Source organism: Clupea harengus, unplaced genomic scaffold, assembly GCF_900700415.2.
Source record: "Clupea harengus unplaced genomic scaffold, Ch_v2.0.2, whole genome shotgun sequence".
In the NCBI taxonomy this organism is placed as follows: Eukaryota; Metazoa; Chordata; class Actinopteri; order Clupeiformes; family Clupeidae; genus Clupea; species Clupea harengus.
The window spans coordinates 1-24988 of NW_024880394.1; the positions used below are offsets into that span (position 1 = coordinate 1).

General features: G+C 41.0%; 3 protein-coding genes across 3 annotated transcripts; all 3 read right to left on the reverse strand.

The window, feature by feature from the left end:
• Window positions 1-141: 141 nt before the first annotated feature.
• LOC122132037 (ER degradation-enhancing alpha-mannosidase-like protein 1) lies at window positions 142-3864 on the reverse strand (the record flags this gene model as incomplete). The annotated part of the gene is made up of 7 exons (XM_042706792.1): window positions 3235-3864; window positions 2728-2800; window positions 2245-2348; window positions 1709-1880; window positions 1247-1430; window positions 595-769; window positions 142-262 (listed from the first exon to the last, which is right to left on the reverse strand). Coding segments are annotated over exons 1-7 (1293 nt in total), but the record flags the coding sequence as incomplete, so codon positions are not given.
• Window positions 3865-4997: 1133 nt separating this feature from the next.
• arl8ba (ADP-ribosylation factor-like 8Ba) lies at window positions 4998-13349 on the reverse strand. Its single transcript, XM_042706790.1, has 7 exons — window positions 13139-13349; window positions 9506-9586; window positions 9154-9227; window positions 8870-8963; window positions 8662-8729; window positions 6250-6320; window positions 4998-6101 (listed from the first exon to the last, which is right to left on the reverse strand). The coding sequence occupies exons 1-7, from the start codon at window positions 13259-13261 to the stop codon at window positions 6052-6054; spliced, it is 561 nt and encodes a 186-aa protein (XP_042562724.1). The 5' UTR covers window positions 13262-13349; the 3' UTR covers window positions 4998-6051.
• Window positions 13350-14194: 845 nt separating this feature from the next.
• Window positions 14195-18664, reverse strand: LOC122132036 (tumor necrosis factor receptor superfamily member 9-like; the record flags this gene model as incomplete). The annotated part of the gene is made up of 5 exons (XM_042706791.1): window positions 14195-15300; window positions 15430-15617; window positions 15755-15842; window positions 18153-18287; window positions 18569-18664. Coding segments are annotated over 5 exons (644 nt in total), but the record flags the coding sequence as incomplete, so codon positions are not given.
• Between the last annotated feature and the right edge of the window lie 6324 nt (window positions 18665-24988).

Sequence of the window (24988 nt, forward strand, 5' to 3'; positions counted from 1 at the left end):
CGAGTGAGGTGGGAGTGAAGTGAGGAGGTGCGAGTGAGGTGAGGAGGTGCGAGTGAGGTGAGGAGGTGCGAGTGAGGTGAGGAGGTGGGAGTGAGGTGAGGAGGTGGGAGTGAGGTGGGAGTGAGGTGGGGAGGTGCCCACCTGAAGGCCTGGGAAGAAGGCCTGTAGGGAGTCGATCCAGGTGTTCATGATCTGGCCGCTGAACATATTCACATTGACGTAGAGTGGCGGGTCCCCCTCACCCTCGTTACACGCCTCCCTCCTGCAGAGACGCACATGTGTCATCACGGAGCGTGACTCGACACGTCATGTCACGTCGCTCATCAAGCGCATGACTAGGAATGTGCTTCACGATTACATGCGTCATCCTCAGCCATAGCTACGCTTGACATTGCACAGTGACATAGACTGTGAATGTGAATTGTTTAATGCCTTTCTTTCCTTTTAATTGTTTTAATGCTTTCAAAATAAGGACAAAATGGATTAAGCTACCACATACACACAGTCAATTTACTTCTTACATGCAAGTAAATTAGAGAATAGACTTAATCCCAACTACCAGTGATCATTTCCCAGTGTGTCTCAAAGACTCACCCCCTCCTGAGATGAATCTGAATGCTCTCGTAGGCTGCACTAAACATGCGGTAGTCCTCTTTCTCTCCAAAAAGGATGTAGGACTTGAGCAGGTACTCGTAGAAGGAGTCCATCCCTGCACCCAGGCCACTCTGCTTGCTCACCCACTGGCCTGTCTGGATGTTCACCACATTACCTTAGGGAGGAGGGGGCATATGAACAGGCAGGTGAGTGACACGTAGAACAGTGAACAAATAGATATGGGAAAAGAACATACTGGATGCATAGACACAACCAAAGCACCTTGAATGAGTGAGTCGATGGGTGAAGAAGCAACTGTTGAAGTAAACATGCTCTATCTAAGCAGTGGTGAGTGGCTTCAAAATGACACATAAGATAGCTTCTGATCAAATGTCCACCAGTACTGAATGAAATGTCATACCATTAAAAACAAAAAACATTAATATTGTTTTTGTTGTGTGCTGCACTCAAACAGGTCTGTGGATAATGTTATAATAATATCAAATAACATTTTCACACGCAGAAGGAGACTCAAGTGTGGTGTGAGAGCTCAACACCACAGTTTCACTTCTCTTTACAGTATTACCGCAGGGAAGCATCTCAGAGAGTTAACTTTGTATGTGAACGAGCCAAAAACAGATCGCTTCCTTACCCAACAGGCCAGTTTCATTGCTCCTCAGGCTCCAGAGCGCACGCACAGCCCGCCTGGCCACCCACTCGAAGGTGGAGTCTCCGATCAGGCGGCTGAGGATGCCAAACTCCACCAGCAGAGACCCCGCTCCTGCAGTGCACGTCTCGTTCACACTGTCGGGGGGAACGCCCTTCATCAGGTTCACCTGCAGCCACAATGCCATAAACCCCACCATTGAATCAATCGAGCCACCACACCTATCAGCCTTCTTGACATACAGGACATTTTGGACAAACATCCTTGTTTAGCTTTGGGAACAGAGTACTTCTATGGATATAAACATAAACTTTGGAACATCGGAACATCTTTATCATGTTGAACACACACACACAATAAAGACACAAACAGAAATCCAATGTAGAAATAAGCTGATCACGGTTGGTACAAATTGTATAGAAAGAGCTCTGTGCTGCGGGTGCGTACCCTGGGATAGGGGATGCCTGTGTCAGTGTTCTCGAAGGCTGGAAGCAGTCGGACAGCCAGATCATGGGCCATATGCAGGAGCTCGTTATCATAGTCCTCCAGGCTCACGTCTCCAAAGGGGTGGTGTGGGTCTGTCAGGAGAATGTGAGCTGAGATCAGACTCCCAAGAATCCTACAGAGAGGGGCAGAAGGTAGAATGAGACACGAGGTCATGAGAATAGCCGGGGGAATTATCCTAATGTTAATTACTGTACAGCTAAACAAACAGGGATGAATGCTTGTTGCACATCACTGGTCTCTGAAGTCCTTGGTCATCTGATATTGGAAAATGGAATTTGCTTTCAGAGTGGAACCAAAGTGGTTTACAGATGAATTCCTTCTTCTAACATGCAGTGAACCTAAACCATTATGGCCAGCAAAATGTCATTTAAATAAAGCCTACACCAATGTCTGCAGTAATTCACCTGAATATTGCAGGAGAAAAAGAATCAAGCTTGAAGATAAAGCTACAGATTAGATGAGAAATAATGTTCAACCTTATGTTGGCCTCAAACACTTGCACAGTTGAGTCTTTGTCGAAGGACACAGTGTCAATCACCAGTTTGACAGCTTTGTGGAACTCGGACACATTTCCAAGAATCTAGGAGGAAAGGTATGGCTGAATGTCCTTGTTGGCATTATGTTCATCATTTCCTGCATTACACCTATGTGGAAGAACTTGACATGGCATCACCCTGATCTGCTTCTGCTGATACATGTACAACAATTCAAAGACAAAACAGGCTATCAGGTGTCCCGTGCGTTTACCTCCCAGTTATAGTTCCAGTAGTTACTTTTGGTTTGCCAAAATATAACCTTATGTTAGAAAATGGATTTGCCTTCAACATGCCACATATCTCTGTACTGTCAGAGGGGAAAGACCAGTTCCAGTTTGCTCTAGACTATATTGAACGGATTGGTCTGCACTGGGTGTTGCTTGTCCACAACAATACTACAATAATAAGAAAACAATCACTTACCAGCAATGTATCCAGTGTATCAATAAGGGTTAAAGAGTAGTTGCCCAGAACATCGTTGATATTGATGTTGGACCTTCAAAAAACAGACACATTCTGTGCTCATTTGATGGAAATGTGATAACTATGGTTATGTGCCATACAGGGAATGTAATGTCTTAAGCAGTTTACGATATGACTAGAAAATGTGTTTGAGGCATTTTAGAAAAGCCGATTTACCTTGCTGGCTATCCCTGACCAGGAATCTAACGTCAATGCTGCCATTGTAGCTACTGCAATTGGCTAGCTAACCACTTCTGCGGTACGGGTAACGTTAAATGACAATAAAGAAACTGAAACATTTCATGAGACTGTCTGCTAGCTAATTTACCTAGCATTCACTATGCATCTCCAGCTAAATGGCCAGCTAGCCAGACAGATAATTAGCTGCCCATTATCATTAGCCAGGCAGCTAATCTGCATTAGGCTAACCGTGCGCCGATACAGTTTCGAGAAGGCAAAAACACGTACGGGTTAAGAACATCAGGTCCCCTTCCTTGACAGTCAATCGGGTTAAGTTCATCCTCTGGGAAAGCATATTTCATGTAATTGTCATATCCAAAGTAGAACATGTCTTTCGCTAAAAGTCTCATTTCGGTCTTGAGAGTGTCCGGGAAGGAACTATACTTCCTATCATATTCGTCTCTGCCATCTTCAAAGAAACTAAGATAAGATTTTTTGGGCGAATTTTCTCCAACCTTCGAGCAGGTCTTTCCTGGATCATTATGACTGCCATACGTTTTCTGGGACCATGTATTTGTCCTCGGGGATGCTGCGTCGCCATCCTTCAGAAGTTCGATTTTGTGCAAATTAAAATTGAAATTGATTGGGAAGTTGAATCCCCAGCTAGGTCCCAACCCAAATGCGAGCCATAAAACACAACTGAGAGCCAGTCTTAAGAAAAGTAAACCCAGCACTATTGACCTCCATTGCATCTTTGCCTGAAGTCGACATTAAAACTCATAATTTAATTTACTTCGAGTTACGTTAACATTACAATACGAACTGTAGCTAGCTAGCTCGAAACATGTAGTTTTCTCAACACCTTCATACAGATCCTGTCAACAAACCAGCCTCTCGCCTCTCCCACTGTGCCCAAGATGATTGGTTGAAATCTTGAATCGTCATACTGGGCCCAGTGATTGGCGACTTTGAGTGTCAATTAACGATTCTGAAAGTTGTCGTGGCATGCAGTTCTTCAGAGAAATGGCTGAACTTACAAGCCAATGAGAAAGCCACAAGTGTGTATGAACTACACTAGAATGAAGATGACGGCAAAAAACTTCCAGTGTCTTAATGATATGAAAATCGTTCAACTGTCATTTTATAAATGCATAGGCCTAATATGTAGAGCCAAGTGACATATCGATTAACAGCATGTGGACGCCTAAGATCATTGACAAAAGTTTAGCTCTCTTCAAATGCCAGTTACTTGTAGGCCCTACGACATAACATTTGGCAGTCTCCGGATTTTATTCTATTCAGGGACGAGAAAAAGCCATGCCTGTCTAATTTCACTATTCCTTAAAGTAAGCGCTTTAGAGAAGTTGTGTTATCTCGTTTTAATTAACACAAGTCTGTTGAAAATGTTGCTCTTTTTTTTTTTTTGGCAGGTTTATGGCTAATCCTGCTTCTACCCATTTCTACGTAGGTTTAAAAAACGTAAAAAGTAATACCGAGAAAAAAAACTCCTTTCCTTTACTAGGAAACTCGGATATTCTCTGAGATAATACACTCCTAGTCTAAATGTACGAGAAAACTCGAAAAAGAGGCTAGTTGTGTTGTCAAAGAGCCACATCGCTGGATCAACCTCACCACGCCACCGGTTAACAACAGTTGACTTTCGAGGGGGACGTCGGTGACTGACGCTCAATGGCAACGCTGGACAGACGCCCGGTAGCTGCTGTGTAGCTTCTGAGTAGACAGGACCATTTACATCTTATTGACGTCATTTGAATGTTTTTTTCTTCTCAATTTACGACTTTAATCTCAGAAATTTTGAGTTTCTTCTCGGAATATTAGGCGCCTACCTCAGGCCCGTAGTTTTTATTTCACCTAAAATGGCCCTCATATGCCGTTGTACGTTTCAGAGTCGGCTTTGTACTGCCATAGTACAAATACAGGTCCGGAGGTGTTGTTGACAACTCATCTTAGAAATCGCTTGATGTGCTACATGGATATGTTCAGCTTGGACAAAACCATATCAAACAAGCACACACAATTAATGAAACATCTTTCATACACTACAATCTGTTTATTTACTGTTTTATTTACAAAAGTGCATTGATAATGGTGGGGTTCCAAATACTTGGCTATTTAATGAACTGAACTTACTTTACACAGAAGTTAAAGCGGATTCATTTTTGCATTTTGATAATGACAACGGTACAATGAGCTACATTTAAAAGCATGCCTTTTTATTTCTTGAACAGACAAGATGTCCTTTTCTTCGTGATAACCTTAGTCCAGGTAGGCACACCTGGTACGTGGTTGTAGCAGAAGAGGTGAGGGATTTTGCACAAGGCACTTTTAATTCTGCCTCTATCCAAGCTCACACCTCACAAATATCACTATCAAAGGCAGCCCTCAGCTCAACCTTTAATACATTCACACATCTGTTCTTTCAAATTACACTCGCGTATGTTCACCTTAAATAAAAACCTTAATAGTCCAACAGTTGGGCTGTTTCATTTACTTCATTGCTCTTACGTCATTATTATTATTTTTGTATCATTTTGCTTTCTCATGGGAAAACACACCATTTTGGCAAAAAAGGCAATACCCATAAACAGACTACACACAACATGACAAGAGGCATCCAAGTCCACTTCACCACCCCCTGGTCTGCACACAGCCCCATCCCCTTAGGATCCAGAGAACTTGGGCGAGTGGTTCATCCAGCCTGCCACTGGGTCATGGAGGGGAGGGTCACAACCTTTCGGTACACTGAAGGACAAAGGGGTAGACAGTTGGGGCCACTTTTGGCTTCAACTTTGGACTACCAACTGGCTTCCTGAAATGGACTATCTGAACTAGCACATGGCTAACATTCTCTTGGTGTCTTGACTTGAGGGGCATATTCCACAGGTTTCTGGGGGCACATACAAAACACTTGAGGGACGAAGATCACGGCGAGACGGAATTGGGCGAGAGCCTGGGAGATGGGGCAGTGAGATGAGTGTGTGCAGGATGGAAAACTGTACGTCACAGTGAGCAGGAAGTGGCATGAGAAGAACATGGCAGCAGAAACAGCTGAGATGCAGTTTGTTTGTTTTTCTCAGGTTTTTCTCAGCTCCTTCGTGATTTCGAATGCTGGATCAGCCACTGCAGTGTGATATCTGTGAAGTGAAGATAGGTCACAATCAGTGGGAGACTGCTGGTACATACTGTTCTTAAGTGAGGAAGCAATCACTGTTCAAAAAGTATGTTTGGCATGAGTGGCTTGACTTGAGAAAATGATAAGCAAGTGACTGTCAGAGGCCTTACCTATATTGTCTTTCTCTTTGCAGGAAATAGAGTAGCAGCAGATCTCTCTGTCCTGTATGGCTGCCAGATTCCTAAGGAGAAAAACAAAATCGAATGAGTTGTACTCACAAATGAGATTGAAACCCTCCTGGTCCAACACCACAGTCAGTGATCAAATACACTTCAGAATTCACCACAAGAGTTACAGTGAACACTGCTAATTCCTGAGCCACTAGATGGCAGTGGTTTTTTTTTTTTTCTGGCAAGAGACCTTAAGGCCAATGACACTGACGGAACTTTCTGTGACGTACATGGTTGCTTGGAGCAAACTTTTTCCATCCGACCAGAAACAAGACAAGGATGGTTAAACTGAAACAACCAAGACACAATGAGAGAGAAACACACCACTTCCCCAAGTGTGGAACTCATGTAAATCACACGGTGCAGCAACCACTGGAAAGATCAGCGTCACAAAAACTCTTTTTACCGCCAGTGCAAGAAAAAAGGTATGTAGAAAAGTATTAATGCACAGGTAATGTACTCTAAAAACTGATGAGAATGACCCTTAAAGCTACACTTTGCAACAAGTTGTCACAACTAGTTTTGGCATCTTTCTCAAATTCCCTTTCATGGTATATAGTCATGTGAAGGACAGATAAGCGTTGTTCCCGCTAGCCATCCAGGTTATGCACTATGGAGTTTTGTGTTTCAGGCCAGAACACCATAAGAAAATGTAAGGAAATCTTTCACAGCACATTTCCAGCTTTATCACCAAAAGATCAATAGTTAACATGTTAGCAAGCGATCACTGGTGTGAACTGGGCTGTTGGTCATGTATCCTAGGTCTTTGCATGCCTTTTAAGCAGTTGGCTCACTAGCTTCAGATCAAAACCTCTTACTGCTGCTTTAACCTTATAGGGTGTGTAAGATTTACAGGGATCTATTAATATAAATGGAATGTAGTATTAATAATCAATAAATTAATAATGTTTTTTTTTTGTGTATAATCACCAGTAACTACGAATCATTGTCTTTTTGTTAGCTTAAAATAAGCCCTTCATATCTACATGGGGGCAGGTCACCTTCCACAGAGGCCGCCGTGTTTCTACAGTAGCTACGTTTCTATGCTGAAGGGGCGCCAGTTGGAAGACGGAGAAGGAAGAGGAATCAACGGCTGGCTAACCATTTTGTGTTAGGAGAAGTCTGAGAACCCAATTTTTGACAAACAAATGGAGGACCATCCTTATTTAGCACAAGATGCAAGGGTGTGTGAATCCTCATTGTCAAAGAAGTGAAAACATGAAACAAAATTAAAATTAAATCGGGACAGGCGGCAGCAGAAAACAAGGATAAACACATTGGGGTACGCCTTTCCCAGATGGAAATCGCCGATGAAAATGTTGGAAAATATCTTATTGCTACCAGGATTGCAATTTTTACATTTATGCGCAAAAACTAGAATTTATCTTTGTTTTTTGGACTCAAAAGATCCAGGTGATGTTGCCAAGTTCAGCCTACAGCAGCTGAACATTATTGCCAATAAAAGTGTACCGTTACACAAAAAAGCTCTGGAGCTTGTGTCAGCCAACAACTAACATAGCCAAACTTCACAATTTACAGTCCATGGCTATGACCTATAGTTTTAAAGACATATCACTTGATATATTGTGGCTACTCAATGCGATCGTAGATGACGACATCATTTTGGAAGTAGCTACTGGCAGCTGACTGGCAGCTGACGGGCACCGTAAATTCTACTACACTTGAAAAGAAAGGGGTGGGTGGGGATTACCGCTAGATGCCACTGAATCCTACACACTGCATCTTTAAACAAAACCAACTAGCATTGGACAAATCTGATAGTCTACATGGTTATTCAAAGACATTTTGATCTAGACCGCAATCAGTCACTAGCAGTAACTAGTTATACAAGCAAAGAAAAATAACAGAATTAGTCATTTGACACTAAATGAGTCATTTCCAAACAAAAAGACACCAGCCACTTTCAGAACCCGACTTGCCTTTCCTACCATTTCACCCTTTAAGTCAGACCATGCAAAACAGTGCAATGATCACCTGCGAGTGAAAAGGTGGAGTATGCTTTTTACCAAATTGACTGCGCTTACTTCCAACCACTTCCTTTCACAACTGAAGATTCTAGCTGCTTGATTACGTGCCATGTTAACAGTAGCACTTGGTGTGAAGCCACAGAAAGGGCTACTGTCTGAATAACACTGGTTCACTTTCTAAACTGAGACTAAAACCAGAATACAGACAAGCCAACTGTATGTGAACATCTGATTGTTCTTGTAATTCACAGATCTACTGGTACAGTAAGCTTGTACCTTTGGACCATGTACAGTAAGTTCATGCTCGGACAACAGTTCCAAGACTAATTGGTCTGATAGGCACTGATCATTTGATCTTACTTACATCTTCTCAATGAGCTCTTTCTCGTCCAGGGCAGTGGTTAGATCTCTCTTATTGCCAAGCACCAATACCTGCAAACACGGCATTAAGAGAGAGACAGTGAGAGAGGACAATCCAACCAGTCCCAAGGTAAACAGGGACAGTATCTCAAGCACACACATTATGTTTACTTATTACAGAAAAATGTGGTTGGAGTCAGGGGCTTGCATACAGGTATTCCTTGTAACTGAGGCTTGTCTAGAAGATTGTGAAGCTCATTCCTGGACGCCTCCACCTTCTCTCGGTCTGCAGCATCCACCATGTACCTGAGGGCGAGAGCATGAGCCTTAACGTCGCTAGTCTGTTTCACTCAGCCATCAACAGCATTCAACACAAACAACTGAAACAGGTCCCATCTCCACTACAGTTAATCATACAATTCATGCCACTTTTTAACACAGGTCTGATGGGACACAGGTGACCTATGGTGCCTAGTGAGACAGGTCATCTACTTACACTATTGCATTGACACCTCTGCAGTACCTCTCCCACATGCTTCGGAACCGTGGCTGCCCTCCTATATCCCAGATCTGATCACAACATCAAAACATAAGCTTGTTGTGTTTTGCAGGATACGATGTACTATTTCACTTCAAAACATAAGCTTGTGGTCTTTTGTAGTATATGAGGTATATTTGGTTGGAACAAACACATTTGCATAACAGGTAGAAGTTAGCTAATATTATATCAGCTGCAAGATAATGGGAAATAAATTAATTTATCACCATTTTTTTTAGCTAATGTCTGCTGAAGCTACTTGGGGTATGGCAATCAGTATCAGTGCAGAGTGTTGCTGAGGTTATCATACCTTAATTGTTACATTTCCTTTTGTGACCTTCCTCATGTTGAACCCAACAGTAGGTATCATGTCTTCACTGAACTGACCCGACTAGAATACAAGAAGAAAAAAAAACATCAGCTGCATGGTTAAAGGTTGTCAAAAGACAATGTTCAGTCCCAATACGACCTTGCCCCTTGTTTGAGTGTTTTCGGCGTGATTTTTCTGTTTCCGAGAATTTGCTCTGACCAACAACCTAATGTTCTGAGTGGATACAGCTTCAGTATGCAGGATATACTGACCCTCACAAAATAATTTAACTTGACTACAGTGCAAAATATCTTGTTAAAAAGTAAACGTGAACCTCTTCTGTGGTATTGCCTAGTGCACTTTTTCCTTGTCACTGGTAATAATGTGGTAATATTTCTCCTCCATCATCATCATTATCCAATTGCGTTGTTAAAGTGATTAAATGAATGAATGGGAAAATGAACTATGCGCATGCATACACACACACAAAAATTATTCATACAGAGAGAAACAGTTAAATTACATTCATTCAAACAAGATAAGCATGAGGCTGAAAGTTGCACTGCTTAAGCCACTCGGTCCTTCCAGAAGAACACAGAATCATTGCATCCAGCATCATTGATAAGAGCCACTAAGAGCTGGTCAGATGCAGCTTATGAAAGGTCATGGGGGGTGTGCTTCCTTTTGTTCAACTCAATAAGGAGCCAAGTGAGTGTGCAAGTGAGCAGGCCTTTGTCTGGCTACAAGCACATGACTGATGCATCACCTGACTACACCAAGCTGCTGAGTGGAAAAGAGTGCTTTGAGTCTTGTGACACTGGCTCAGTGGAGGTCCAGGCTAAATTGGTGCCATAACACATGATTTTCTGCGTCCCTTGCGTTAAATATTGTCCTCCAGGAGAGTGAGGAGTTGGGGTTCCCTCTTGTTTAAGTTGTGTGTGTGCCCCCTAATTGATTCTGATTGCATATGTTGCTTGTGCCAACACTTTTACAACAATATCACTTCCACAGTCATTTCACCTTGCACTAACTCATCTTACAATTCATGATATTATATACACTGACCTTTTCAAAGGCTCATGTTACAAAAAAAAAAAAAAGCCTGCTTGTTTCTGAGTGACAGATTATGACAGACAGATTACCTACTATTGCCTTCTGCCACTGCAGTGCTGAAACAACTTTGAGTAATCTGTTTCAGGAGACCAAATCAATGGTTGTGCTTGACACACATATTGGCAAAGTTTACTTTCTGCTACAGGTGATCAATTCTATACAGTGCAGACTTTGGATTCTTGTATTTCCTCACCAAAATTCACGAACACAGACTAATCGCAAAGCTTCCCTCTGTGTAACTGGCTACACCTGTTAAAAGCTGCAGTTACTTATAGGACAGGGCATGAACAGGGAGAAGCCAAATGTTACCTATTCACCTCTGTTTGTAATTCCAATTGTGCTGATAAACCTCAATAGGTCTGATTCTGCATTTACAGAACTTAACTGAAGGTTGCAGTGTAGGCCCTGTGATGGTCAGCAGTCTATACATTGAGCGCCCATTTCAGTTTCCCATCTTATAATAGCTGATTTGCAGTTACAGGCAATTAGGTGACATCAGAAAGTCTGAAGAGCTGACCATCAGATATCACATAACAGTGCTCTTTAAAATAGGATACCAGGAACTCCACCCGTGGGTGTTCACAAACACACCTTTTGAAGCTGCCATGTATGGCCATCTAGCACTCACATCACTTAACACGCTGACCAGATTTATGCTTGACCCTTTTTCTCTCCTGGTTTTGTAAGAGGGGCGGAGAGTTTACTAAGAAAAAAAGAAACTGAGAAAAAAAAAGGAACTTCTTTGACAAGTTGCCTCAAAAAAGAGAAGTCGCTGAAATTGTTTGTTTAATATGTCATGTGCATGCACAAGCAGCATTCCCTCACTGAATGACCCTCCCTAGTCTGCATGTGTTGCATCCGCACCACCTGTGTGTGCAGACCACCTGCTTTGTGTCCTTGAACAGCATCTTCACTATATTGGCTTTGACTCATCTGACCTCCTCTTGTACAAAAGGTTGTACAATCTGTGGAATATGGCTAATTGACAGTCAACTGTAGCACTGCATTGAAGGGGTTAAGTGGGGTATTTTTGAAATAATAACGTGAATAAGTACAAAATAAACCCTCAACCTCTATTACCTTTTATTGATACTAAATACCCTCTTTGATGGGTGTTCTAGCTCTTGGTGTACTATATTGAGGTCAGGTGAAGCAACCCCCCGGCAAAAAGAAACGGTTTACAGCTGTCAATGAGAACATGTTTTATGTTGCTGCCTCTTCAATCATGTTAATTCTTCTAAGGGGTCCATCACGATTAAGATTAATGCATATTCCGCCATTATTTTCAAGGCCGTTGAGTATTTAAGGCAATATTAGCGTAAATTACGTTAACCAGTCTAAACGCTGTCAGGCTTCTCGTTCTTGCTTTGTGGGTAGTTGAGAGACTTAGCTAACGTCAATTACACAATCAACGCTGTAATGTAATGGCGACTCTAACATAGTAGCGAGCTAAGTTGTTAGTGTGTTAGTGTCCAGTCTGACCGGTTTGTTTTCCATGTGCTTATGAGTATGAAAACAGTTTCAAGTTTCAGATCAAAAGATGACGCAAGGAGACGCCCGATCCTTTGTGCTAGTGTGATACACTATGTTAGCTGTTGCTATCAGCGGGAGTTAAACATACGGTTAACGTTTCAACACGTTGAAAAGTAGGTCGCAAGGAACAGAAATAAATAACGTAACAAAATCTCACTTGACACTATATTCCCAATTTCTATGACTAGCATGACGTGAGCTGTCTAGCATGACGATGTGAAGCTGGATGAGAGTTGGCCAGCTAGCCTAACTATCAAGCTGGGGAAATGTTGATACATTTGCCCAGCATACTAATAGAAGTAAACTTCGTAACATTCTAAAGGTAAATTAAGTAAGGTTACTAACAACACTTTCTAGTGAATTACATTATTAATAGTGTCTGTACTAATCTGAGTGCGTTATAAATATGCAACAGAGTGAGGCCATCATAATAGTTAACATTAGCCAAGCATCTTAGCTAGCTACGTTAGCTAGGTAAGTTAACGTTACTTGGTAATTAAAGTTACATTGCTAGCTATTTCGTGATGTCAACAGAGCTTGATCACAGAGCATCCAAATGCATGCCTATAAGGTGTGCTGTCCATGTGTTGGTGTAATCCCACTAAAGTATCGTTGATCAACTAAGATTAGGTACCTGTCATGTACACGTAGCTAAATCTGTTGCTGAACAGCTAAGTCAGCTGCCAGTAGCTAGCCTATTAAAGCTAAGTTAGCTAATGTTAGTATGGGGCCTTAGTCAGTTTAACGTCAACAAACTCTTGAACAGAACCAACCCAATTTATGCTGGCATCTTATTGCGAAATTCGAGATTCAATATCACTCAACCACTGTCATGGCTGAAGGAATAAGTGGACTTCCGTTAGATGATCACACCAAGTTAATTATAATTCACTGAGCTACATTACGCCGATGTTAGCCATGTATCTGGAAACGGTGGCTAGCTAACATTAGCTCACAGCTAACCCAACAGGTCGAGATTAAACTCACAGCAATCACATTGACGAATGTAGTTTTCCCCGAATACTGAAGTCCGACTAAAGTCAACTCCATCTCTTCCTTCCAGAAAAGGGACTTAAACCAGTCCAAAAGACGATTAATTAGAGCCAACATCCTGAAATATTGGAAGCTGACTACCCTAAACGGAGACTGCCAAACGGTTTCCTCCAGTAGCGCAATGTGCAGTAAAAGGAACTGCCTCTTGTCATATGACTCACGATATGTTTTTATGGCGTGCTCCTTTGCGTCGACGTGCGATCAGCGCAACTGGTGTATCCTGGGCAGGAGTAGGCTATTGCTATCCCTGGTTCTGCTCATCACACCATGGGCAACTTGAACACATGAAGGATCAATTTAGACAACATACTTATTTTCAAAATATCCCCTATAGCCATCAGTTTCTCCATCTTAGTATGGACTGCAATGTCAACTTTATGACTTTTTTGCGATTTGTTTGATTAGATCAAGTAGAACGCATAAGGTAAGTGCAACATAGGTCATAATACTAGAAGTTAACATGTTAAATTGGTAAACCACCTACTTTAGATACTAACTACCCCTTTGTGTTGTGGACTTTTCAATGCTGTCATCAGTGCAGAGATTAGTCATTATTACGCCAGTGTGCACGTGCAAACAGCGCAATCGGTCTTTCCTGGGTAACATAGGTCATAATACTAGAAGTTAACGTGCTACATTGTCAAACCACCTACATTAAATACTAACTACCCCCCGTGTGCTGTGGTCGTTTCAATGCTGTCATCAGTGCAGAGATGAATCATCATAACAGCAGTGTACAGCAGACCCGAGATCGGGGACAGAATGGTGCATCTGCAGCTTAGCCTGGTCCACTTAGTCATGGTGATTTGGCATTACACATAAATAATATTTAACTTACAATAGGAGCTCAGGTGGTAATTTCACATGAAAGAAATGAGAATCAGTTGATGATATAAAACTGTACATCAACATTTTAGACTGTACATAGACCTTCCTGTATGCCTTTCCATGACTGCAGTGAACTAAATATGGAAAGCCATAAATGGTTGGGAAAGATTGCATCTTTAAAGGTAAAGTAATTGAAATGTGTCTTTAAGGTGGGGTTCCAAGGAGGATTGAAAGTTTTGGGGTAAAAGAACACAGAAATGCTAAAGTTAGGGGTGGATCTCAGCTGAAACTCCTGTAGGCAGCTCCTCGTTGACTTCATCTTTCCTCAGACAGTGAACTCTTGTAATGTCTGGCCCTGCAAGACTATTAATAAGTATAAGCTATGAAGGTTCACCATTAGAAAACTATAGTGACTTTAGTTTTGTATGAATAATTAATTTAAAAGGTGTAATTTACAGCAGTAACAGACATTTTTCAGCTCTGCAACAAGCAAAACAGTTTATAACATAACAACAACAACAACATTTTTCAGCAATATACTGGAAATCGCCATCATTAGCAAAGCAAACAAATACATATCAAGATTATCTCATGAATGGCCATTAATGAGTAGCCTACAGTAGGTACAGTGCTGCAAGATTAGAATGAGCAAGCCATGTACAAATCCACAAAGCAGTCCTTCCAGAATCTTGCGAGGGCTTGTTGTGATTGTTGCGGACAAAAGTGAATGAATTTGCTGTGGGATTTCTCAAAAATGTAGGTTTAAAATAGTGGCAATTTTGGGTTAAATCAAATAATGCAGAAATTCCATGACTTTGCTTTTGTTTGCAGAAATATTGCGGTAATAAGAGAAAATAGCAACTTCGCAAACTCCTGGAGGCAAAGGTAATCATGCCAGCTCTAATGTAGGCTACTAATCTATCATAGAAAGAATCAAATGGCATTTTAGGGGTAAGTGGATATGAGATTACAAGCAGAAAAAAAATAAAATGTATAAATGTTTACTGCTTGAAGTCTTATTATCACAGGTGTGTCAGAGTAGGAAATACTTATTACCATGACACACAAAATGCTGGCACCTGTTGGTCTTCTGACAGACACTCATATAGACAGACAAATCCAGTTGCTGAACTATACAGCTTCAGGCATGATAATGTTATCTTTTAGAGGAGCCTCCAGTGAGATTTTGGTTCCCTTCTCTTCAACTGACAAGGGCAAGTGGCCTGCTTCTGAAGCCAACCTAGGCTTATATCTTGAGGTGTATTTAGCTGTAAAGGATAGAATGTTGTCATTTTATGAAGCATCGGAGAAAAAAGGGTATGATTGCCATTCATCAAGACAATATTTTTTTTTAATATATATTTCAGGAAAAAAGTATAGATGCTTTTATCACTCACCAGACCAAGCCGTCCTTGATTTATTCCTCCAAGCACAGATAGCCAACAGCATGAGCAAACAGATAAGGCCAATAAAAATTGACCCAAATATAAATATATCCTGACTAGTGGTGAGGCCTTTTATACCACACTTTGCATTGTGAGTTTTGTTGCCTGGAAAGACCTCATCCAAACCCATGCTGTGACACCTGATCACCACATGTGAAAAGTGGACAAGATTGTGGTTAATGACATAGAGGCATCCGGAAATTTAGAGTAGCATATTGACATTCGGTTTCAAATTGACATGATACAGCTAAAATAATGCAATGCTGCATTTACTTACTTTATGAACGGTTTGCAAGTGCCATTCACAGTGTCAGAGTATGTACTATTTGTACATGGCTGGCAAGAATATAAAAAGTTGAAATTTCCTGTAAAAATTTAAAAACAAATGCATTAGTTTTGACTTTGGAGTGGTTAAAATTATAATAAATTAGGGCTGTCAAGCGATAAAAAAAAATTCTAATTAATTTCATGGTTTGTGATTGAAACATGTTAAATTCTTTGTGCTATTGGTTGTGGATGTCCCACAGCTGCCAATCCTCTGACTGTCCAACGTGCACTGTCACATGCAAGTACTCATACCCAACAACCTACCCTAACCAATATAACAACTTCCCAACCATACATCCTGAGCAGCAGGATACAACAACAACATACAGCTGGCTGGTGACAGCCGCAACACGCTCTGCATGTTGTACTAGGGACCTGTTAGGGGGTTTTCAGTGGGGTTTTCAAGCAGGCACCTTCCTTCATCAGTGTTTTGTTGAATTAGGCCCATGACGCCAAACTTGATAAAGTAAACAATGCGGTCAAAATACAATACCATGTCTGGTGTCATATTAGTCACAACAATACTCTGGAACTGAAGTGGTTTTCCGATATCAGCCAGCAATCTTCAATCCCGCGCAATGCCCCATTTGCCAGTACTGTTTGTAGGTGGCTGGGATCCACTTTTCAGCCCCTCTTGCATAAAATAAATGATGTCATTAATTGGCAAAGAGTTGACCTCAACCATCAATCAATCATAAATCTGATTATGCCTCCCCTGTAGCGACCCTGGGTCAGGCTAGTTTACACCCAAACACAACTTGCAGCTTCCGTCTTCACCCACCCAGGAAGAACATTATAAGTGGCCCAATATTCTCTCCAGCTGATCTTCTTAGTCTCGACATCATGCAAGTTCATCCATTGCCCCTGCTTTGTGTGGGAAGCCACTCCTGCTTGTCTAGTTCCCTCCTCTTGCTCGCGAACAAAGATAGTTACCATCTGACCCCTCTACAGCAATGTACCCTTACCCCATGCTTTCCAACTGGCACCTAGCCCAAACCCTGATCTTCCATCCGGTAACTGACCAATGATATGCCTATGCTGTAATGTGCCTTGTAAATGTTGAATCTCTTCTTGTGGATCCACTACTTCCCTGCTTTTATCGTTGCGGTAGTGTGACTACTGGATCCTTAGACTGTGACGAATTCCTCCCCAGGCTGGTCTTGGCACATTTGAACTCCTCCGCCAAGCTGGTCATTAGTAACTCCTAAAGGCCATTTCCTAGTTACCTTATACGTGACTCAAGTTTCTCCACGCCTGAAATAGCAACTTCATACACAGTCAAAGACCACCTTATATGTGGCTAAAGCCCAAACTGCAAGCACCACAATTTCAGGTCTTATCAATAGTACTGATACAATTCATTTTTTAAGCTCTGAAACCTGACCTCGGTCACTCAATGTGGAATTTTACCACCTGTCTAAACTCTTCACAGGTTTTTCTATAATAGAAGGAATCACCTCACCTTCAATACAAAACCTCTCTTCCACCTGTTTTCCCTTACTGAAAGATAAACTTCTACATTTGCTGTGCTTCATTTTTGTCCTTGCCCATTTCAGATTGTCATTCAACTTGGCATACAGCTAACGGGTACATGGAGTAGTTGTTTTCATTGTCGTCATCATGCCATCCATATAAGCTTGGATGGTAACTAGGTGCCGTCCTGCAGCCTCTCACCACCAACAACACATTTAGATGCTTGTATAGTTTCCTCCATTGCCATGGTGCAAGCCAACAGTGAAATGGTACATCCAGCCATGATACCAATCTTCATGTGAAGCCAGGATATGGTTTAGTTACTTTTGTTTAAATACCACACTGAGGCCTCTGCCTTTTGTCCTTGCTGCCTGAATCTGGTGCTAAATCATGCTATTATGTTCCAAATATCCAGAAAAAAATGGGATTCCTGCTTATACACAGGATATAGCTGACTTTAAATTAAGCTGCGATGGACTATGCAGGCCTTGGGCTTACCTTAAAAAGAACTTAATATATACTATACAATATAATGTATAGACAGTCTGCTAGGTCATAGCCACAGTAAGGTAGGCTGCAGTGTATAGAGCTTCACCTAGACTTTGCCTAAAATGAATCAGATGATGTAGATTTACTTTATGAAGACATGTTTAAATTGTAAATGTAATTATTTTGTCAGATGTCTGATCATATAATAACAGCATTATTTACCAGCATCTGGTCCAACATACTGTAAATGTAGGGTGTATAAATGATAACTATTCAATTCCAATAAATTCAATAACATAGACACACTTTCTTGCTTTCTGTTGTTTGGACATGAATTAAACACTCTTCTTCTTTCACTCTCTTCATTACAAGGGTTGAGGCCTCACCTGTCTTTATGAGTTGTGTTCCTTTCCCACAGTGCGGTAGCTTCACACACGTCTCACAGCCTAAGCTGGTGCAATCAAAGCCAAGACGGCAAGAGCATTCTTCGTTAGAGGTTGACGTGCATTTTTTTGTGACCTCTGTGCAATGGGAGAGTACATGCATCAGCTCTCAGTTTTCATCATGGGTCCCCATGTCAGCCAAATAATGAATGAATGCATTCAGAAATACAACAAATTGAAACCCCTACATTGTCTGTGTTATAGTTTGATAACAGTAGCTGATCGACATGTTTATCCTTGAGACAGAGACAAACAAAGTGTCTTCTCTGAGACTAAGGAAAATGTCATGTTGAGGTAGGCAAGGTCCACTTTGATTGAAAAGTTTCAGAAAGCCAGCTTGTGAGCCATGAGATACATACCATGTTCACAAGTTCGACACTCATGGCAGTAGCCAGATTCTAAGAAATGGTTTGGCAGACGACAGGGCTGACACTCTCCCGTGGAAACATGCTGACCTGTGAAAAGAAGGACAATGCCATAGAAGCTTTTTTATTCATGAATTTGAGTTTTTCCTAGCACAATTGTTACAGTAGACAACCTGCAAAGTGGAACCTGCACATTATACATATATGGTGACATTCAAGGGTTAAAATATTATATCATGCCGTCATAAACCCTTAAAAATATATATGGTGACAGTAAATACATTTGTAAAAAGAAATCACAACAGTCATGTTTTACCTTCTGGGCATTTCACAGACAGTCCTCCAATGCAATCAAGTATCAAAGTCCACACAAATATCCAGATACACCGAGTTAGTTTGGCATGCAATTTTGCACAGTCCATTTTATCTCACTGCGAACAATTGAGTTCAGTCTTGAACTTCGTTACTGCTCCTCCTGCCTGTTTTGGTTTTAAAGCATGTTCCATTATGACGTTGCATGTGGTCAGTATCATACTCGCTTCCTCACACAAACACAGACACACAGACACGCACACATGCCCACTTGCATCCACAGCACTGAGAAATATAGCGGTTCCTGACCTCACAGATAAACTACAGATCTCCGTGAGACAGGGATGACACCAATAGGGTTACAGCCTATGTCGAATTCTTTCATAAATAACATTGGCAGGGATGTTTATGATGAAAACTAGCGAGTCAACAACTTTCCTAACACAACAAAACATCAAGCAAGTGTACACGTGACATATAGCAAGACCATTTTGCGAGTGGTCTCACCAAAGTTACAAAGTTACCAATGTTACTATGCTCCTTGGTGCAATGACTTATATACTTATATTATCATGACTATAATTTACCAGAATATATGTAGCCTAATAATCATCTCATCAGTGTCACATTTGTGATTAAGCTTTTAGTCTCAGACCAATGGTTAAAGGTTGTCTTCCTTAATCAGTCTGTTGTTGATCCCCACTCATTGTTTAACATACTGTTAAGCATAAGAACCTAATCTTTTAATTTATAGAAAAAGGCTTTATCGTTTCACTTTGTCATTTACTTTGACATTTGAGTTTGGCAGTGTCACTGACAGAACTGAAACTGAATCAGTAGGGGTCCCCACGTCTGACAGACAGACCACAGTTTTGTGACGTGTTTCACGTCAGATCGTGTGCAGGAGTGGTTCTTCCCACATGGCACGGTGGTATAGATATGCGATGACATTTGTCTCATCGTTGTGACGAGTCTGTGGTCTCATCTTGACAAATGACGCTAACTATACGGGGGGATTTGGTGAAAGACTTAGGCGTCTTGTGCGTTAAAGGTTTTGTGCTGTAAAATAATAGATTTCCCTCTGCACGGTTAACGCTGTTGGGGTTTCTGAGGGTGTTTATTTCATGATTGACTTCATATACTTCATATATTGGTGATGCATGTGAGTAGCATGTGCGTCATCTCAGCTCAGTTTTTGCTAGAAAAGAGGAATTGAAATATCAATCCAGTCTTTTGATCTAGCAGAGAGCAGTGGGATGTTTTTTGACAGGAGGGGATGCATTTTCACAATATGTTGCATAGAGTGTTAGAAAATGGTCTTATCCACAAGAAGTCTATTCAAATTAATATGGATTACATTCTGATTAATTGTTGAGGTAGAGAATGTTATGGCTGATAGTTTGATTTTGCGGTTGTATCTGTTTAGCAGTGTGGTCCGCATCTGTGGGCTGCTCTGGAGATCAAGCTGCTAGCTGCTTGAGTCATATTCAATATAATTGGATTAATTTCAGCATTCATTAGCAAAACAGAATAATTCCAGACCCTAGTGATTGTAGTGTGTATGGGTTGGTCAGGCTAGCATATGCGTATAGGTGGTCATATCCCTTTAGATTTGGGATCTGCCTGAGGCACAGACTCACCAGTTTTGGGCCACATAAGTAGAATATTTTGTCTTGAATTCAGAAGGGTGCATAGGCTTACATCATAGCCAAATACATTTAAACTCAATTTTTTTTTTTACAATTCCTGACATTTAATCCTAGTGAACATTTTTAGACTTTTATTTTAAGAAAGTGAAATGTCAGAATAATACTAGATTCAGCTTTTATTTCTTTGATCACATTCTCTGTAAATTCATTCTCAGAAGTTTACATACACTTAGTTGGTATTTGGTAGTGTTGCCTTTAAATGGTTTAACATGGAACAAACATTTCAGGTAGCCTTCTGCAAGCTTCTCACAAGAAGTTGCTGGAATTTTTGCCCATTCCTCCTGACAAAACTGCTGTAACTGACTCAGGTTTGTAGGCCTCCTTGCTTGCACACGCCTTTTCAGTCCTGTCCACAAATGTTATATAGGATTGAGGTCAGGGCTTTTGTGATAGCCACTCCAATACCATGACTTTGTTGTCCTTAAGCCATTTTGCCACAACTTTGGAAGTATGCTCGGGGTTATTGTCAATTTGGAAGACCCATTTGCGCCCAAGCTGACTGAAGCAGAAAGGCTCTCATCATATGTTGTGTCTAGTGACTGCTTAAATATTTGAACTTTGTGATTCTGATCTCAGGGTATGAAACTCCAGTAACAAAAAGAATCAAGAACAGATCTCACAGGATGTCAGAAAGATTGTCATCAGTGCCAGCTGTACTGTTCTTGGTGTTGGCCAGGGCTGCTCAGCACCATACAAACTCTATAATTCCAATATGCAGCCAATAAGTCATTTTGGAGTTTAAATAATAATGAATTTAGGAAAAGATAATGTATCAAGCCTTTATGACAATTGAGAACAAGAATGTTAAGGTAAAGTAGCACAGATTTGCATTCACACTTCCACAGAATGATGAGTCAGTTCTGAAAGACATTTGGGTAAGGAAGAATTCTATGTAAACCTGAGAAGACGCCTAAATGGAAGTATCTGCACACATCACAACCAGGCTTCCTGTCAGACTGAAGGCCTGTGCAAGCGTATGCATGTGAGGTAGGTTGTGGCTGTCTCTGAGAAAAAGAAAAAAAAAAACATTTAGAGGAACACCTACAGAAATTTCACAGGGGTGACAGTTTAAAAAGCAACTTTCAGATGTAACCAGTTTGTCTCAGAAAATAGATGCATGCATGCATGTAAAAAGAAACATGGTTTTTCTTTGAAGAGCAGAAAAGGTTTTTCTGTGCAGTTATTTGAAGAATACATGGAAATGCACACGCGCACACATTAAGTTATAATAAAAAAATAATGAATCTAAAGTGTTTTCTGGTGAGTTCCATGTTGAGAGTTTCACCATGAGAGCTTAACATCTCAATGTGGATTAATACTGAGTAGGGCTGCATCATAGTTATTCATATGCAGTGATGGCATACAGTGGGGAAAATAAGTATTTGAACCCCTAGCAAAACATGACTTAGTACTTGGTGGAATAACCCTTGTTGGCAAGCACAGACTTCAGACTTTTCTTGTAGTTGGTCACCAGGTTTACACACATCTCAGGAGGGATTTTGGTCCACTCCTCTTTGCAGATCCTCTCCAAATCCTTAAGGTTGCGTTTTCAATGGGAGGGAATGAGCCCAATATTCCACGTTACATGGCCCCATCCATAGTCCCCTCGATGCAGTGGAGTCGGCCTGTACCCTTGGCAGAGAAACAGCCCCAAAGCATAATGTTTCCACCTCCATGCTTGACGGTGGGGATGGTGTTCTTGGGGTCATATTCAGCATTCTTCCCCCTCGAAACGCGGCAAGTCAAGTTGATGCCAAAGAGCTTGATTTTGGTCTCATCTGACCACATCCTGTCTCCCAATCCTCCTTAGAATCATTCAAGTGTTCATTGGCAAACTTCAGACGGCCCTGTACATGTGCTTCCTTGAGCAGGGGGACCTTGCGAGTGCTGCAGTACTTCAAACCATTACGACGTAGTGTGTTGCCAATGGTTTTCTTGGTGACTGTGGTCCCAGCTGCCTTGAGATCATTCACAAGCTCCCCCTGAGGTTATTACCCTTGGGGTTATTCTGCACCTTTCGGATGATCACCGATACCACACGAGGTGATATCTTGCATGGAGCCCCAGACCTAGAGCGATTGACAGTTGTTTGGTGTTGCTTCCATTTACGAATAATCACACCAATAGTTGTCTGCTTCTCACCAAGCTGCTTGCCGATGGTTTTGTAACCCATTCCAGCCTTGTGCAGGTCTACAATCTTATCTCTGACGTCCTTGGTCAACTCTTTGGTCGTGCCCATGGTGGTGAGGTTGAAGGTGTGAAGTATGATTCTTTGGACAGGTTTCTTTTATACACGTCACCAGTTGAGATTAGGTGTACCTTGTTAGGCCTAATGAGGACTAATCTGTGTGCTTCTTAGACACATAACTGGTCATTGGGAGCCAGAATTCTTGCTGTTTGCTTGGGGGTTCAAATACTTATTTTCTGCATCAAATACAAATAAAGTCATACATGTTATAAAATGCAGTTTTCTGGATTTGTTTGTTGATATTTTATTTCTCACTGTTAAAATACACCTACCATTACAATTATAGATCACACATTTCTTTGCAAGTGGCCAAACTTGCAAAATCGGCAGGGGTTCAAATACTTATTTTCCCCACTGTACATGAGAAATGAACTGTTAAACTCCTGTCTTATTTATTAAATCAATGTGGAGTATTTGAAAATTGTGTGCAAGACAAGAAAAACAACCTTTATTCCTTCATTACCCTTTTTGTTTTCTCTGACCAGCCCATCACATGCATTCTATTACTTGGCTGAGAGCTCAGCATTGGCCTATGGAGGGAGACAATGTGTAGCATTTGAAGAACATACTGTATAACTCAAGATTAGCCCAGTAATGAGTGAGACATCTTTAACAAATGTTGCTCATTTAGTCGTGTACAGTTATACTGAGTTACTGTAAGTCGTTTTTTTTTTGGTCTAATTTACAAATTGATAGTTAAAAAAAGGCCCCAAGAATTCAATGATCAAGACTCTCACAAGCAATTTCTTTTGTTATCATTTTGTATTCATTGTTTAATTGAAGTTGACAATGTTGCAGCAAAAACAGCTGTTTACAGAAATCCAATAAATCATCTGACACAGGGCATTAGAGTACAGATCTCTCCAAAATGAAGGTAAAAAGCAAGAAGAACAACTTTAGAAGCAACCTTTAAAAATGCCTGAAAGGCAGAGACGGCAATAGATACTACAGAATTGTCTCTCCAGTGAAAGAAACATGAACACCCTGTCCATAGGGGAAATAGTGAGACAGAATGTACATGACTTAAAGTCAACAACAGAGTCTCCATTCCGATGCAGTTCTTTCTGTTTGGTCACAGTTTTTTGTTCTCAGTTGTCGACATGGTTTCGCAGAAGAGCAAGGTAGGAGAGAGAGAGCGCTTGGTTGTTTCCTGAGGTAGGGGAAACTCCCTGTTATTAACCGAGAGTTGAGAATCTTTCTCTGCTCTTTGTCTTTGTCTTTGTCTCTCTCTCTCTCTCTCTCTCTCTCTGTCTCTCTCTCTCTCTGCTACCTAAATGCTGCACCCACACTGGGGCCCAGCGAAGGCAGTGTTCTTTGTTTAGGGAACATGTTGTACCGAACTGCCTGACCTCATGTGTAGTGGCGTTCCACTGCACACACTCGATGTGTTGTCATATGTGGAGTTAGTAACATGAAGGTTTTTCCCTATAGGCATTTACTAGAATTCACATTTACATAAATAGGTTGGGATTGATAAAATATCAAAATGGATAGACCATAATCTAGTCACGAACATGAAAGAACGCTGACAAAATTCGACTTTTACATATTTTAAATTAAAGGGCTCTCCACAAAAGAGCCATACATCACTTAAATCATTAAAAAAAAATACGATTTCAGTATTAATGAAAAATACTCAAGAGTATACGAGCACACATGTGGGTAAAGTAACTAAGAACAACCTGTAATAAATCTCAGAAATGTGTCAAAAACCCATATGCTGGTATTTTTCCAGAAATGAAAGACATCTAAGAAGACAAATTGTTTTTAAAGTGATTATTGCATTTAAGTGTACAGTATAAAAACTGACGTAATCAAAAATGCGATAGCAGATGCTATAGATCTACAGATCTTACGCTTCCCTAGATCAACATTGTAATCCCACTCTTTGGATAATGTAATCTACATTCAAATGTATTAAATGATCAAAAAGATGCATGTCTAAAGTATACAAAACAGGTCACGCCCCTCTGTAGTAGTTTGTTTGGTTTTCTGTCACTGTTTCATTTCACAAGGGGACCCCGGAGATAACACCACTCTTGTGGTCTCAGTTTCACCAGGTTTTTTTTCGCTCACCAATTTCATTCATAACACCAATCCAAACAGAGTATGCAGCAGACAATCATGAACCAAATCACTCTCCTT